The 15168-nt window shown below is 43.5% G+C and overlaps 1 protein-coding gene across 3 annotated transcripts in view; it reads left to right on the top strand.

Annotated features, from left to right (window-relative positions):
- LOC134614698 (UDP-glucuronosyltransferase 2A1-like) overlaps positions 1–15168 on the top strand; it is a 139822-nt gene that overhangs the window by 53219 nt on the left and 71435 nt on the right. Inside the window, exon 1 of one of the 3 annotated variants that reach the window (XM_063458749.1) lies at positions 3873–4601. The exons of the other annotated variants lie outside the window; for them this stretch is intronic. Coding sequence (XP_063314819.1) covers positions 3890–4601 — 712 coding nt within the window. The 5' untranslated portion in view covers positions 3873–3889. Of the gene's footprint in view, positions 1–3872; positions 4602–15168 lie in introns of those variants that run through there. 3 annotated transcript variants of the gene reach the window in all.

The following is a 15168-nucleotide window of genomic DNA, read 5'->3' as shown; positions in this document are numbered from 1 at the left end:
TTACTTCTTCCCAGCTTAAGAGTGCACTGGGTAGAGGGAAATGGGTCAACGAGGAATGAGGGAATAGGGAAAGTGGGCAGCATGGAGTGAGGGAACAGGGAGAGGAGGCAGCATGGAGTGAGGGAACAGGGAGAGGAGGCAGCATGGAATGAGGGAACAGGGAGAGGAGGCAGAATGGAATGAGGGAACTGGGAAAGGAGGCAGCATGGAATGAGGGAACTGGGAGAGGAGGCAGCATGGAATGAGGGAACTGGGAGAGGAGGCAGCATGGAATGAGGGAACTGGGAGAGAAGGCAGCATGGAATGAGGGAACTGGGAAAGGAGGCAGCATGGAATGAGGGAACAGGGAAAGGAGGCAGCATGGAATGAGGGAACAGGGAAAGGAGGCAGCATGGAGAGAGGGAACTGGGAGAGGAGGCAGCATTGAATGAGGGAACTGGGAGAGGAGGCAGCATGGAATGAGGGAACAGGGAAAGGAGGCAGCATGGAGTGAGGGAACTGGGAGAGGAGGCAGCATTGAATGAGGGAACTGGGAGAGGAGGCAGCATGGAATGAGGGAACAGGGAAAGGAGGCAGCATGGAGTGAGGGAACTGGGAGAGGAGGCAGCATTGAATGAGGGAACTGAGAGAGGAGGCAACATGCAATGAGGGAACAGGGAGAGGAGGCAGCATGTAATGAGGGAACAGGGAGAGGAGGCAGCATGTAATGAGGGAACAGGGAGAGGAGGCAGCATGGAATGAAGAAACAGGGAGAGGAGGCAGCATGGAGTGAGGGAAGACAGCGAAGAGCAAGAAGAGAACAGCTCTAGTCCCCACACTACCATCAACCTCAGCTAGCAACAGGACCTCAAGCAAGCCACCCACCTGCACACATAAGGTATGTTAACAGGAGGTTGGCTGCAAATATAAAACCTATGACATGCATGTGTGTATGTGTCTGTGTATGTCAGATTGTGTGTGTATGTGTCAGTAGGTGTATCTGGTTGTGTGTATCTGTGTGTCAGGGTGTGTATATATCAGTGTGTATGTGTGTGTATCTGTGTCAGGGTATGTATATATCAGTGTGTGTGTGAGTCAGGGTGTTTATATAGTAGTATGTGTATCTTTGTGTTAGGGTATGTGCATATGTATGTATATCTGTGTGTCAGGGTGTGTATATGTCAGGGTGTGTATCTATACATCAGTGTGTGTATGTCAGGTTGTGTGCATGCATCAGTGTATATCTGTGTCAAGGTGTATATTTCTGTGCATCTGTGTGTCAGAGTTTGTAAGTGTCAGTCTGCACACGTGTCAAGGTGTGTGCAAATGTGTATGTGTTGGCGTGTGTATCTATGTGTGTATGTGTCAGTGTGTATCTGTGTGTTAATGTGTATGTATATCTGTGTATGTATGTGGCAGTGTATGGTTGTATGTGCATACACCCAAGCAATCAAAAACCAACACAACATGCAAACACACGCCTGAAATCTAACATAAATATTACATACAACACACTCCTGCATTCAAACTCCAAAAAAGCCTATGTGAAACAAGTACCTGTAGTACCATCCTTACTGGATAGGTTGGTTTCATGCCAAAGCATGAGTTGGCATTTGATATGTTATGAGTTGGTTTTTGTACATGTTGTGATAACCTTTATTTGTTCGTGACAAACTAGCAGCAGTTGGTGGGATATATTTAGAGATATTTAGGTCTTGCTGGGTTTTACCTCTAAAGAGGGTCTTAGCACGAAAATAAATAGCATACTTGTTTTTTGAGTAATTTCCAAAAAACGAGCTCAGTGCTGATCTAAAAGACATACAAAGTGCAAAACAGTTCTTCCCTCCCCATCTCTTGTTTTTCTTTTTCTATCCCATTTGTGAATATGGAGGCCTATCGCAAACAATCCAAAGAGGCCTTGGAATTGTTGTGCCAAGAAAAGGATTTGCCAACTTTTGGCAAAAACAAGGCACAACTTATTGCTGCACTTGTGGAGGCTGACAGCCATGTTTTCCAGCCAGAGACTGACACTGAAAACATTAAAGGATCAATATAGGGTCAGGAACACAAACATGTATTTCTGACCCTACAGGGTTAAAACCACCATCTAGCCCCCCTGGGCCCCTCATGTCTCCATAAATATAGCAAAATATTGTTCCTGAATTTGTATTTTGAATTTGATCACATTTTGGTTTGTTGAGAATAATGAAGTGATGTAAGTTGGTCCTTTGATCCAGTGTTCCCCTCTGTTCCAGTGCATTATGCTCATTTAAGAAATAAATGTATGCTATATTTTACACCTACAATCCATGTGAATTGAGGCATTTTCTTCAAGTTATGTCAGATTTTCTACTTCTCATTGTCAAAAGGTTACTCCAAAAAGAGACGAATTTATGCTTCTCGCTGTCCCAAAGCCAGTTTCCTCAAGGCAGCCCTATATATATATATGTATATATATATATATATATATATATATATATATGGCAGAATGTCTGGAATTGTGGGAGGGGTTACCGGCCTATATCTACTCCCTACTTCCAGCCTCCTGCTCCTGACGTTTTGCCTAAGTTTTGTATGCCGTATCCTAGAAGTTGAACTTCACTTCCGGTTCATACCTTAAAGAAAGGTGACCCTCGTCGAGTTCCCACAATTTCAACGAACGATCACACGTTTCGCATGGCTTTACCCCTTACTCTGGAGCCTTCGTAAGTATAGGCGTTAGTTCCCAGAATCCAGCAGCCTCGCGCCAACCCATGGCAGTGGACAAGTGAGTGCTGAGGCAGTGCCAGTGAAATGTTTTATGTCACTTGCCCACCTCCTTTTATCCCACCTGTCAACATTTTTCTTTACAAAATTCCAATGTTGGTGGGGATATAATTTGGAAGATTTGATTGAGAAATGAAAGTGAGAGATTAGCATAGGGTATGTGTAATCCTATAAATACATCCAGTGAGTTTCCCTCTGGCACCACCTCCGCCAGATGCATTAAACACTTGGGAGTTATGCCTAGTGTTTAAGTGTTTTCTGTCAATACGATTCTGTAATTAGGTCCAACATAATTGTCAGCACGAGGCCCGATTGGCTCTTAATCTGGCGCTGACTGGCACAAAATTGCTGAAACACTGCACATGATTCTTACCACCATAACTACTTCAAAAAGCTTAAGTGGTTGAGGTGGATTGAGTAAGCCTTTAACTATGGAAAGTAGAAAGGCTGATGTAACTTGAAGAAAATGCCTAAATCCACATGGATAGTAGGTTAACAAAATAGAGCATACTTTTATTTCTTAAATGATCATAATGCAGTGGAACGAACGCAAGCAGAGGGGAGCGCTGGATCAAGGGACTCGCATATTTTGTAACTTATGGCACTTCGTTATTCTTAACAAACCAAAATGTAAACAAATTCAAAAGCCAAATTCAGGAACAATATGCTAACTGGCAACCAAACAGCATTTATTGACTTGATTACATTTATTTATTTATTTTTAGCCTATACGGCTAGTGAATGCAAATTATGACAAAGGCTGCAAATTCAGTCTTTTGTGCATCAACCAAAAGAACAAGTAGCATTAAATAAAAGGCAACATATTTGTCTGTTTAAATAAAGGACATTTTAAGAGATAAATGTTCCATTTTGTTATTGGTAACTTACTTGATATTGATTAATTTATCATGTATTTTTTTCCCCTAAGATGGGGAAATATTATACTTCTGAATTGACTGCAGGTGGCGCAGATTCCACAATTTTGTTGGCTAGAAATCCACTTACAGCATGCTCTGTAAATGCAGTCACATGTTTTTCTCTATAGCATAAAACAGTCACGTGATGTCCTATGGGGCTGGATACATTCTCCTACACGTTTTTCTGCTTGGCTGAAATAGCATAACAGTAAAAGAGCAAAACCAACATGCATTGTTTTTTTATTTTCTTGCTCATACAAACTGTATTGTTCAGGACTGTGTCCCCAGAGAAGGTGCTGGCTTGGCCAACAGATGGAAGTCACTGGATGAACCTTAATATAATACTTAAAGAGCTTGCAAATAGAGGTCATGAAGTGACTGCTCTAGTGCATTCAGGCAACATTCTCATGGACAAGAAGCCTTCCCACCTCAACATTGAAGTTTTCACAGTTCCGTTTTCCAAAGAATGGAATGAAAAACTTCTGAATGACTTTTTATCCTTGTTTATGTACGACTCCTCCAATTTGTCACACTGGGAGTTCTACGGGCGAATAAAAGAAACTGCGTCAGAAATGCTGTTGTTGCAAAAACACGTGTGTGATGGTGTAGTTAAGAACAAGGAATTGTTGCAAAAGCTGAAAATGGAGAAATTCGATGTAGTGTTTGCAGACCCAGTTTATCCCTGTGGTGAAATAATTGCAGAAATTCTAGAAGTGCCTTTTGTTTATACCCTAAGGCTTTCAGCAGCCAACTCCATGGAAAGACTCTGTGGCCATCTTCCATCACCCTATTCGTATGTACCCGGTGCCATGGTAGCGCTCAGTGACAAAATGTCTTTCATAGAAAGACTGAAAAATACTATGTTCTATTTATTTCAAGATGTTTTGTTCAGCACAGCTATTGCGGGATTCTGGGATGAATATTATAGCAATGTGTTGGGTAAGTGTGATTTAAACGTACATCTGAGTCAACACCTTGGTATATATTTCAAATATGATAATAACATGAAGATACCAGTATTAGTAGTGGGCGGTTTGGGATTTCAGGTGGGCGGTGGTGTGTTCTGTGGAAAATGCCCGGTGGGTCTCTTTTGCTGTGGGCTAAGGTCGGCAGGGGAGATCCTTTCATCTCCTCTGCCGGCCCATGCAGAGCCAGCCTTACTGTAAGCCCTCACTGGCTCGCTGGCACTTAGTTCCAGTAGAGAGAGGGCAGGGCCTGGGAGGCTCCGTGTTCCTCCCACGGAGCAGGCTGGTCGGAGTGTTGCCACGCATTACTATGGCAATGCTCCGATATAGTGCTGTGCTCGCAGGAGAACAGGAGAGTCAGCTGGAGAAGCTGCAGGCTAAAGTGAACAAGCCACCACCGGACCACTAGCGCTTGCAGCATTATGTCCCCCCCTCCCTGGTAAAAGAAGAAGGGAGGGAGAGACATTAAGATAGATTTTCACATCTCACCCACCTACACACAGCATAGACCCAATGCCCCCTCACACACAAACACACTACATCCCTCACACACATTCTGTCCCCTCACACACACACACTGCACCTCTCACACACATATACCCTTCACACACACATCACCTAACAGACACACATAGGAAAAAAAGTAGAATAGAAAAAAGGAAAAAAAATAGATACATTGAAAAATAAATTATTTTTGGTTCAAGTCATAGGTAAAAATTGGTCACACATTCAATCAAAAGAGGATAAGTACATGGGTTATAATTGTGCATTTCGCTATTCTAAGAGTTATCCCACTTAGCAACCCACAACTTGAAATTATTTTTATATGGTACTTGTGTGCACGTGAAATGTTGCACTAGGATGGTTTAACTGTATCTTATGCTGCGTGTGGCCATGGTTAGGGTGGAATGTAGTGCTTAGCATCATCCTTTGGAGCAGTAGCTTAGGAGTTTAATGCCCGTGGACGTAATTTCCCATGGTCACCTGCTCTCCGCTTAACCACTAGTTGTCTCGGTCAGGGAATCCCGAGGGAGGCTCAGTGTAGCTAATAGGGTCTTCGCCTCTGGTTGGTTCTGTACGAAGTGCTTGTCATCGTCGTGTATGACCACCAGTGTGCGTGTCAGCCGCTATCTGTATGGAATGTTATGTTTTCTGAGAAGGGTTGTGAGGTCCACGAAAAAGGTGAGCAACTTTTCTTTGAACTGGTATGATGTCTGCTCTCGAACAGCTGCCATTACCGCAGCCATGTCTGTCCCTGCCATTCTGGAAGTGGACGACCAGGTCTCTGGGTACATCCGCTGGAGCCCTGGGAGAGACTTGGGCACCCTGAAGAAACCGTCCAACCCCACGGATTTGCCTTGTCTTGGGTTGAGTATAGCCATCAGGTGCCTCCTGAGGAGGTGTGGGGTCTCTGCTGCCGGTATATCTTCCTTGATGCCTCTTATTTTCAAATTATTTCTGCGTCTGGTGTCTTCAATAGCTACAAAGTGGCCTGCATTGATCTCATTCTGTAGTTGTAGCTCTTTGACTTTCTTCTGCAGTGTGGTAATTTGCTGGGAGTGATCCTTGGAGGTAGTTTCCAGAACTCCCATCCTGCCTGATAGGCCTCGAATATCAGTGCAGATTGCCGCCACATTCATTCGGATGGTCGTCTGGTGATCTGCCAGGAGCGCCTTCAGCACCATGGCAGTCACCGGAGTTTCCTCTGAGCGTGGAAGTACAGGGATTGGGAAGTGTGCGCCCACAGGGGTATCCAGACCTTCCTCTTGGGTAAGTTCGTCCGAGAAATCAGAATACGTGTCCGGGTAAGCAGCGATTATGGGGGCTGCCGCAGCATGCGCCTGTCTCAGTAAGTCTCCAATATTCTGACCCAGCCGCGGCTTTTCTGGTTTCTGCCTTTTGGTTTTGCGACCCATGGTGTTTCCCCAACTGTGCTTGAGCCCTCTCAGTCTGCCAGGGGGGTTCTATGTCCCCCTAAAAAGGTTTATTATAGTCTGTCTCTCTGAGCTCTTGTTCAGTGCGGCTAGTCAGCTTGACTGCTTGGCTCCGTCCCGCAAACAGAGAGAGAGCTTTTGATTAGACAGGCACAGTGTTTTGCCACGCATGTTTATCTAATCCTCAATGCTTCTCTAGAAGAAACATTGGATAGAACAAAATGTCCAATCAAAGATGTCAGCAGGCTTGATGACGAAGTCGGAGGCAGACTGGGCGGCTGCAGTAGAGGTGTCTTGGTGCTGGAAACGAGTTGAGTAGAAAATATATTTAACTTAACCTTTTCAACACCAAAGCAGGTGGACAGATGTTGCAGGAAAAAAAAGAACTTGTATTCAGACAAAAAAATATATATATTTTGGGGATTATAGGTTTCTTTTAATTACACGTGTTCTAAATAAATAGTCATACGAATTGTAACTAAAGTTAGTTTAAGAATCATTATAGAGTACCTTTAAATTTGTGTTTTTAAGTCTGCAAAGTTTCAAAAAAGCATTTGAATAGCCAGCAGATGGAGTATTCTGGACAGGAGTTCTGGTTTCAATTCATTATTCCAATTTCTCTGTTTCATCATACATGCTCTAGAATTGTAGTTCTATAGAGCTAGTAAATCAACACTGTTCAACACTGTTTCATACACAACCATACTTGATGGACAAATCTACAGGTTTGCAAATACAAAATGCTTTGGGTTTTTGGTATTCTGCACCTACAAACTGCATTCTTCAGAACTATGGTCTTAGAAGCACAGCCTTCCTAAACACTTCCTTCATTGCACAGTCTGTCTAATTTAGAATTTCTTATCTGTGATTGAAAATGAAACATTTTTTTCATGTGTTAATCACAGCGAGGGGAGGTGAGGCAAGGCTGCATAAACGGAAACAAAAGTGATTTAACTCCTAAATCACAGAGACTTGACCTGTGAGATTTCAGAGGCATGATCTATACACAAAACCTGCTTCATTAAGCTAAAGTTGCTTTGGTGATTATAGTGTATCTTTAATAACCTGCAGATGGATAAATTTGATGTGGTTGTTTCAGTTCCTCTGACTCGTTGTGGTGAGCTCATTGCAGAGATTCTCTGAATATCGTTTGTTGACACTTTTAGGTTCTTGATGGGTAACTCAGTGGAAAGACTAAGCGGGCATCTACAATCTCGTTTCCATAAGTATCTGGGTGAAGCTTGCTGACATAATTTCCTTTATTGAAAGACTGAAAAATACCCTGTTCTATTTATTTTTAGATCTTCTATTCTATACAGAGTTTGCAGGAATCTGTGATGACAATTTGTTTTGAAATATTGGGTAAATTCAAATAAATTGAAAGGTTCTCTTGAGATATTTTAGTGAATCATGTAATTTGAAGGGCAACCATATACAGTGCACAACAATGGACCCCTCACCAGTGTGGGCAGGGAGAGCACGCATTGAAAAAGCGTATTGCATTTTTTATGCCTTCCGACACTTTCTCTGTCACAAGTCAGAAAACCTGTTAGTGCCCACCCTGGATATCCTGCTTCTATGGAATGCATTGATTTGTGTACTGCAAACACATGACATGCGCATAGTGGCCTTAATGGCATATCCAGCTTAACTTTAATGCCCACTCCCATTAAAATGCAGACTACAATTTAACGTTTTTGATAAATATTTGTCTACAGCTTTATTAACACATATATAAAAACATAGGGTCATTGCCACCTCCAAACACACGTTACTTAAACGTCCTTCGCCCACCACATGTAATTAATCTAGGTAATGACCCACACACATACATATGATCCATAATACGACAGTAACTTAATAACATAACACATAACATACCAACCAAGTGGCATGCTTACCAATACATAACAAACTGTAGGGGTATACCGTGACACCCCTCCACCCCTCGGTTCGGAGCCACTGATGAGCTCGAACCTACCAACCCACTGTAACCCCAGTGAGTATTTGTTACTCAACCTAACCCTGCAAGTTCTCAACTCACTTTACCCTGCCACAGCTCAGGTCTTGACCCCCTTAAGCCACCTGAGCCCCCCACCCTTCAAAAACAGTGCCTTGCTGATAACCTCCTGAAACCCAAGATTAAGCATATCATAACCAACATCTGAGAGATGCACCCCATCTGGCCGATAATACCCAGGAAGCATTTCTTCCAGTTCCCGATGCCTCACCACTACTCCACCTGTCCGCCGTATGAAAACAGAAATTGTCTTGTTCACCTGTCCCATACACCGAGCCACCGCGGCAAGGTCCCTAGGAGGAATCATCTCGGACCACACCACAACCACATCAGTAACCAGTTCCTGTATCTGGTCCACATCACTCTTCATAAGCCTCACTAATTCTCTCTTGGGAATAAGCCCTAAATCATTACCCCCAGCATGAATTAATATAATTTTAACGTTTTAAAATCTCTTTGCACACACCGAACCAACTGTAATCCCGAAAACCCATCCAATGTAATTGAACCAAGGTACGTGAAAAACCCAGCTGCATTCCCTGTTTTCGAACAGCGGCTCTCCGGTGTGCCCAATAGATGAAGGAGTGGCTGATCAACTAACTTGAAACGAGAACAAGAATGTAAACATTGTGGAGACAGAAAAAAAACCTTACCCAAAACACCCCTTACACAATCCGATGAGGGCGTACATAGGAATAAAATCGTATCGATTCACACCGTCCTATCCGCTTGACTATATCTTCGCCAAGCCCTAGGAGAGACACCTCCGTTGCTGCCCCAATCCGGAAGTGAGTACCAAACTCTAGAGAATACCCGAATAAACTGGAAGCTCAACAGAGCTGACCTGTCCTCTTGAATCAAAAACGAGCCCGCAGCTTCTGAACGAACATCCCTAAATGCCTTAGCACATGAGACAGGGCATAAGGTCTACCCCGGCAAGGAAAACAGTGTAATCTGACAGCCTTTTCCAAACACATCCATCTTAGACGTGTGCAACCGAATCTGCACCCTATCCTGATATATCTCGACATCAGTCAGCTGAACCCCCCCTGCACTTGTCCAGCTCCTACTATCTAGCTCTCCAATGTGAAATGCGCCGAAAAAATCTCACACAAAGGCCACTGTGAACAGTAATCTTTCTACACCCGAGAAACACACTGTAGATAATGTCGTTACCAACCTCTGAAGGACCTCAAAGTCACAAGATGTCTACTATCCAACGAAGCCTTACCCTTTGAAAACCTTTAAGAGCCTGCCTGATGATGAAATGTTTTGTCAGATCTTCCCATCCATTCAATTTAAAATGAAATGCTATCGCCACCAGGTTCTGGTCAACCACTGACGGCGATGCCTGTCCTGCAATCAATCAACACATAAACCACAAGAGTAAATCTAAATGCCTTTCTCTGAAATGTTGCCACCCCAGTACACCACAAGACCTCATCTCATGCCCTCTAGACTTTGATGTAAGTGGCCCATGTTCCTGGTGCTAAAGACTGCCATATCAGCCTTCCATACAGGACGTCCCGAGCCACCACATCTCTTCCGGGCATTCCTGACCATTCTCCTGAGCACCCGGCGCCATCATCCGATAGCGCTCCCACTCTAAATGAGACAATGCATCAGCCACCACGTTCAGATAACCGGGCACGAGTCGTGCCCTGATTACAATATTCAGAGACATGCAAAACAACACAAAATGGCGAAGCAAACGCACTACGGGAACAGAGCACGCCAACAGACTATTTACGGCATGAACCACAGCCATATTATCCGGGTAAAAGAGCACCTGTTTGTTTCTCAGTTCTTCAGCCCATACTGACAAAGCGACCAACAACGGGAACAACTCTAGGAATGCCAGGTTATTCATCACTGGGTTCCCCATCCATTCTACCGGCCATTGTGCTGCACACCACCGTCCGGCAAAATACGCTCCAAAACACACTCTACCGGACGCATCTGTGAACAACTCTAGATCTGCAGATTACGTTGTTGGTCCCTGAAAGAAAACCCGCCCGTTAAAGTTACAAAGAAAATTGTCCCAAACCCACATATCTTCCTTTATGGAATGAGAGACCTGAACATAATGGTGGGGGGGATCGAATCCCACTTGTGGCCTTTGACAGAAACCTGTTGAAACCCCTCCCCATGTCCGGCCTGGTGCTGCAAAACCTCCCTGTCTCCTGATATGACCGCAGTTGAAATTAGCCCTTCCCCACAGTTAAGACCTGACCTGGCAGGAGCATGACTTGCGCTAAGGACCCCTTTGCCCCTGTTCTTCCTTGCTGCTTTAAATAAATGCGCCGCCACCCTAGCATGGGTTGTGGCTTTCTTAGGGGAACCCCTCCTTCCACCCCCAGTCAGCCCGACCTGGCCTGCTCACCCATGTCCCTTTGAGCCCAGGGTGATGAAGGGCTGTCTGGGGGGGATACAATCTGGCTCACCAGATGAGTTTGCTGCTAGCAGTGCAGCCTCCGACCTCCTGGCTGTGTTATTTCTTCATTCGGAGCCCACCGTCGACGGTCCTGGTTTACCTCCACTCCTGTCCATCGCCTCCCGGCAGGGCGCCTTGCATCCCCGGTCACGTGGTCCTGACGGAATAGGCCCTTTTCCGCGATCCATGTGGGGCACGGGCTGAATCACTCCTGCACCTCCAACTGCTCCGCGGCTTTTATTCCGCCTGTGCTCTCCTTCCTCCACGGCAGAGATCCTTCTTCTCCTCCTTGCGGGTATGGTAATGTGACTTAGGCGGTCCGGCGGCCTGGTCCTCCGCACTGGTCTGCCCAATACCATCTGTGAAGGCCCCGTCGACGTCCCCGGCATCCCCAGTCTTTCCTGGGTCCAGTCCATGGCGTGCTGCTCCACTATCGCCCGGACACTCACCAGGAAGGCCTCCATGAGATCCATCTGGAAGAAAAAAGGGAGACACCGACCATACACAACCATAGGTAAGATGGCCACCATATATACTCTCCCTAGGCCCACCCCTACTAACCTGTCACCACTTACTTCCTATGCTGCCACTAGCTCTGTCAAGGCTCGTTCCACCTATTCTGTTATTCCATGGGCTACAAGACTGTCTGTTGCCTACCTGTTTATCCCGAGAGAAAATCTGTTAGACATTAATGTAGGGTAATAACTGCTTGATCAAAGGATAAATCTGACTGCCATTCTGGGGTCAAGAAGGAATTTTTTTCCTAGCTTGTTGCAAAATTGTGCTTCAAACTGTTTTTTTTGCCTTTTTTTGGATCAACAGCAAAAAACAAATGTGAGGAAGGCTGAACTTGATGGACGCAAGTCTCTTTTCAGCTATGTAACTATGTAACATCTGACCTTATTCATTCCTTGGTTTGTTATTCATTCCATGCTTTGTTAATTCCCGGGCAGCATTTGCACCCATGTAAAGAAATGCCTTTCTTCCTTCTCTTGTCCAGGCATATATTATGTACGCAGCCTAAAATACTATAAAACAGATTTTGAACTACATGTAAATTGTGCTATTATTTTATAAAAGGAAATGTTGTCAAAGCAATGAAAGTTAATGCTAGCAAGTTTTGAATTTGCTGATGCACTGGTTAAATATGTGAGCTCAAAGTACTAAATTTATATATAATAAATAAAATAATGTAAAGTCACTCAAATTTAAAGATGCACGATCAATTATGGAATCTTTGCGTTGTTTTGCAAAGACTCCACAAGGTGATTTGTCTGTGTGTGGAAGTGGACGAGGAAAAATATTTTTGAGATGAGAAATGTCCTATATGCTCTCCCTCCTTGGCACTCCCATCGTCTCCGCCACTAAACTTCATCTGTCTGGAGTGTTGTCACTATTGTACTATTGCTCATGTTCAAGAGAACAAAATGGGGTCTATGGAGTGTTTTGCAAGACCGCATACTCTTCAATGATAATCTCTTGTATGTGCAACAAGGTACTACTTATACACTGTTTAATATGAGACCTGTTCCCATCCACTGTCGTGACAAAAACTCTGCCTTTTGACAGAGTCCCTACTTTGTCTCATGTATATCTTTTTCTTGTGTTAGACTTTCAAAGGAAGTCCAAACCAATGCAAAATAGCATTTCACAAAGATAATATCATTATGAAACTGTTTTAAAGTGCTAGAGGTGGACTAATGATTAACTCAACTGATTCTAGTTAATCACAAGGTTTTCTACTGCTGGTTGGTTAGGGACAATGCTGATTCATGACAGTATACACCCAATGCCTGATCTGCTGAGGAGAGCAGGTCAAAGTTAAAGGCTTATCTCCAAAGATATATGTCATTTTTACTGTGCACAGGGCAGCCAAAGTATTCGAACCTTTGTTTCCACTAAAGAAACAAAGTTTAGAAATGTAATTTTTGAGTGCCAAGGCAGGTTTGAATTTGCTTACACAATTTTCCTAACGTCTACATTAGGTTTTTATTTCTGAAACCTGTGCACAATTACCCATACAATAAGAAAGAAAAAGGATGTGGACCAAGGACAAGGAAGTCCGAGGTGCACGTTAAAGAGTCGTCAGAGTATACAGGAATTAAAAACACTTTTATTATAAAGCTAAAAGATACAAAGAAAAAATACAAAAAAATAACACACTCCACATCTAAGTAAATGGAGGAGAGCAATGAGGTACGGCTAACCTGAGGGGGATACAGGATAGGTGAATAGATGGGGATAGCTGTATAGATGGATAAATTATGTATATAGGTAAGTCATATATAAAGCTAGAATAATGGATGCTATTGGAGTTTAACTGTAAATCCTCTCTCTAAGCACAGGACACAAACAGCTACGTTTGATACAATATTTAGCATGAAAGTCTATGAATTTTGCCAGTCAGATATAAATTAACAATTTGTTATTAGTAGGTGCACATAAATGTTGATACAATGTATCCAAACACCCAATAGAGTCTTGCCTAAAATGTCTCCAATGAAACAAACTGCAAAAACACTTTCTAAACAAGAAACCCTATCTATAAGGTACTATATAGTCCTCAACAGCGAGCATACTATACCCTAACAGCCAGTCTGAAACTAAATCCGTGCTGATAGGATCAAGGATCAAGCTCTTAATAAACGAGCATGGACGGCCGTCTCCTTAAAGAATTCCTCCATTCAATATGCCAGGTCAACCCTCCTCACCCTCTACCTCACACCCTAAGTGATAAAGGCATTAAGTGCCGTGCTATTAAAATCACTAGAACACCATGAAAGCCTAACGCGTTTCACCGCTATTCAAGCGCCTTGTCAAAGGCAGTAAACGAATGTGCTGACCTGTACGGTCATTTGTATGTATTGATACGGCTGTGTGGGCCAATCAGAAGTGAGGGTGTGTTGATTATTTTTCACACCCAAACTCAAAACAGGAAATCAGGAAGTATGGAGACACCCCATGTGATCACGTCAATCAGGCGTGCCGATGGGAGGGGCTTAACCTCAGTGCTGACATTGTTATAGTTGGTTACCTTGGTAACCACCTCGGTATTCTACTTGGTGTCGCCAATAATAATACTAACCCTTCTGTACTTCAAAAGAAATCCAATTATATATGGGTGAAAGTGATTATACTAATCAGCAATAATCTAACCCTTTCAATAGACTGCAATAGACAGCAGATGTATAGCGAACTTTGATGCCAGCTGGGAAACAGCTAAAAAGACCCTTGGAAGGTCTTGGCCACTCTTGACACAATACCCACATTTGAAAGACATCATTTCCCCACGGGTCTCTATCACCACCAGAAGGGGAAAAAAATTAAAGGAGATCCTGGTACCAAGCCATTTTTCAATATCTAATACTAGAAAAAAGAGTGTGTAGCCTGTCGATATATGGCAAAAGGGTCTAAGATCTTAACTGACTCTTCTGGCACCGTCAAGATTCCAATCAAAAATGTTTTAACTGTAATACATCTGGGGTAGTCTACCTTCTGACATGTAAATGCGGCATGATGTATGTGGGGAAGACCATACAGCCTCTAAAGAGACGTGTAATGGAACAGATCCACTCGGTGACATCGAGTAAAGACACTCCTGTCGCTAGACACACCAGACTCCATCACAGTGACACACCTAGATGTTTTACATTTGCAGGTATAGAGAGAGTTCAAATGTGAAAAAGAGGAGGAGACTTGGGCCAGACCCTCAAAAGGAGAGAGTGCTTCTGGATGCACAAATTTGACACCCTGTCACCTAAAGGTCTAAATGAGGGGTTTACGTTTACTGCGATTATAGTAACATAGAAGAATATACGTTGCAACAGTATATATCAGTTTATTATTTATTTTGTTTATTACTTTGTATACAGCGACCTTCAGATATATGTGCTTACCATTTGGTAGAATGTACTGGATTCATTTGTATACGATCACATGACGGGCATCTTTCTACGAATATTCTACTACTCTTTAGCCAGTTCCACTGGTATTTTTAGTAATCCTTTTATGGACTTAGCATTTAAAGAGACTCCACATGTGTGATAGGAAATAAGCAATATACAGATTGATCCCCCCACACAGCACCCCTACCCCCCACAACCAGCACCACTCCCTTCCCCCACAACCAGCACCCTTAACCCCCACACTCAGC

This window comes from Pelobates fuscus, chromosome 6, assembly GCF_036172605.1.
Source record: "Pelobates fuscus isolate aPelFus1 chromosome 6, aPelFus1.pri, whole genome shotgun sequence".
In the NCBI taxonomy this organism is placed as follows: Eukaryota; Metazoa; Chordata; class Amphibia; order Anura; family Pelobatidae; genus Pelobates; species Pelobates fuscus.
The sequence above is the reverse complement of the archived record's forward strand: the minus strand, read 5'-3'. Positions and strand labels throughout refer to the sequence as shown.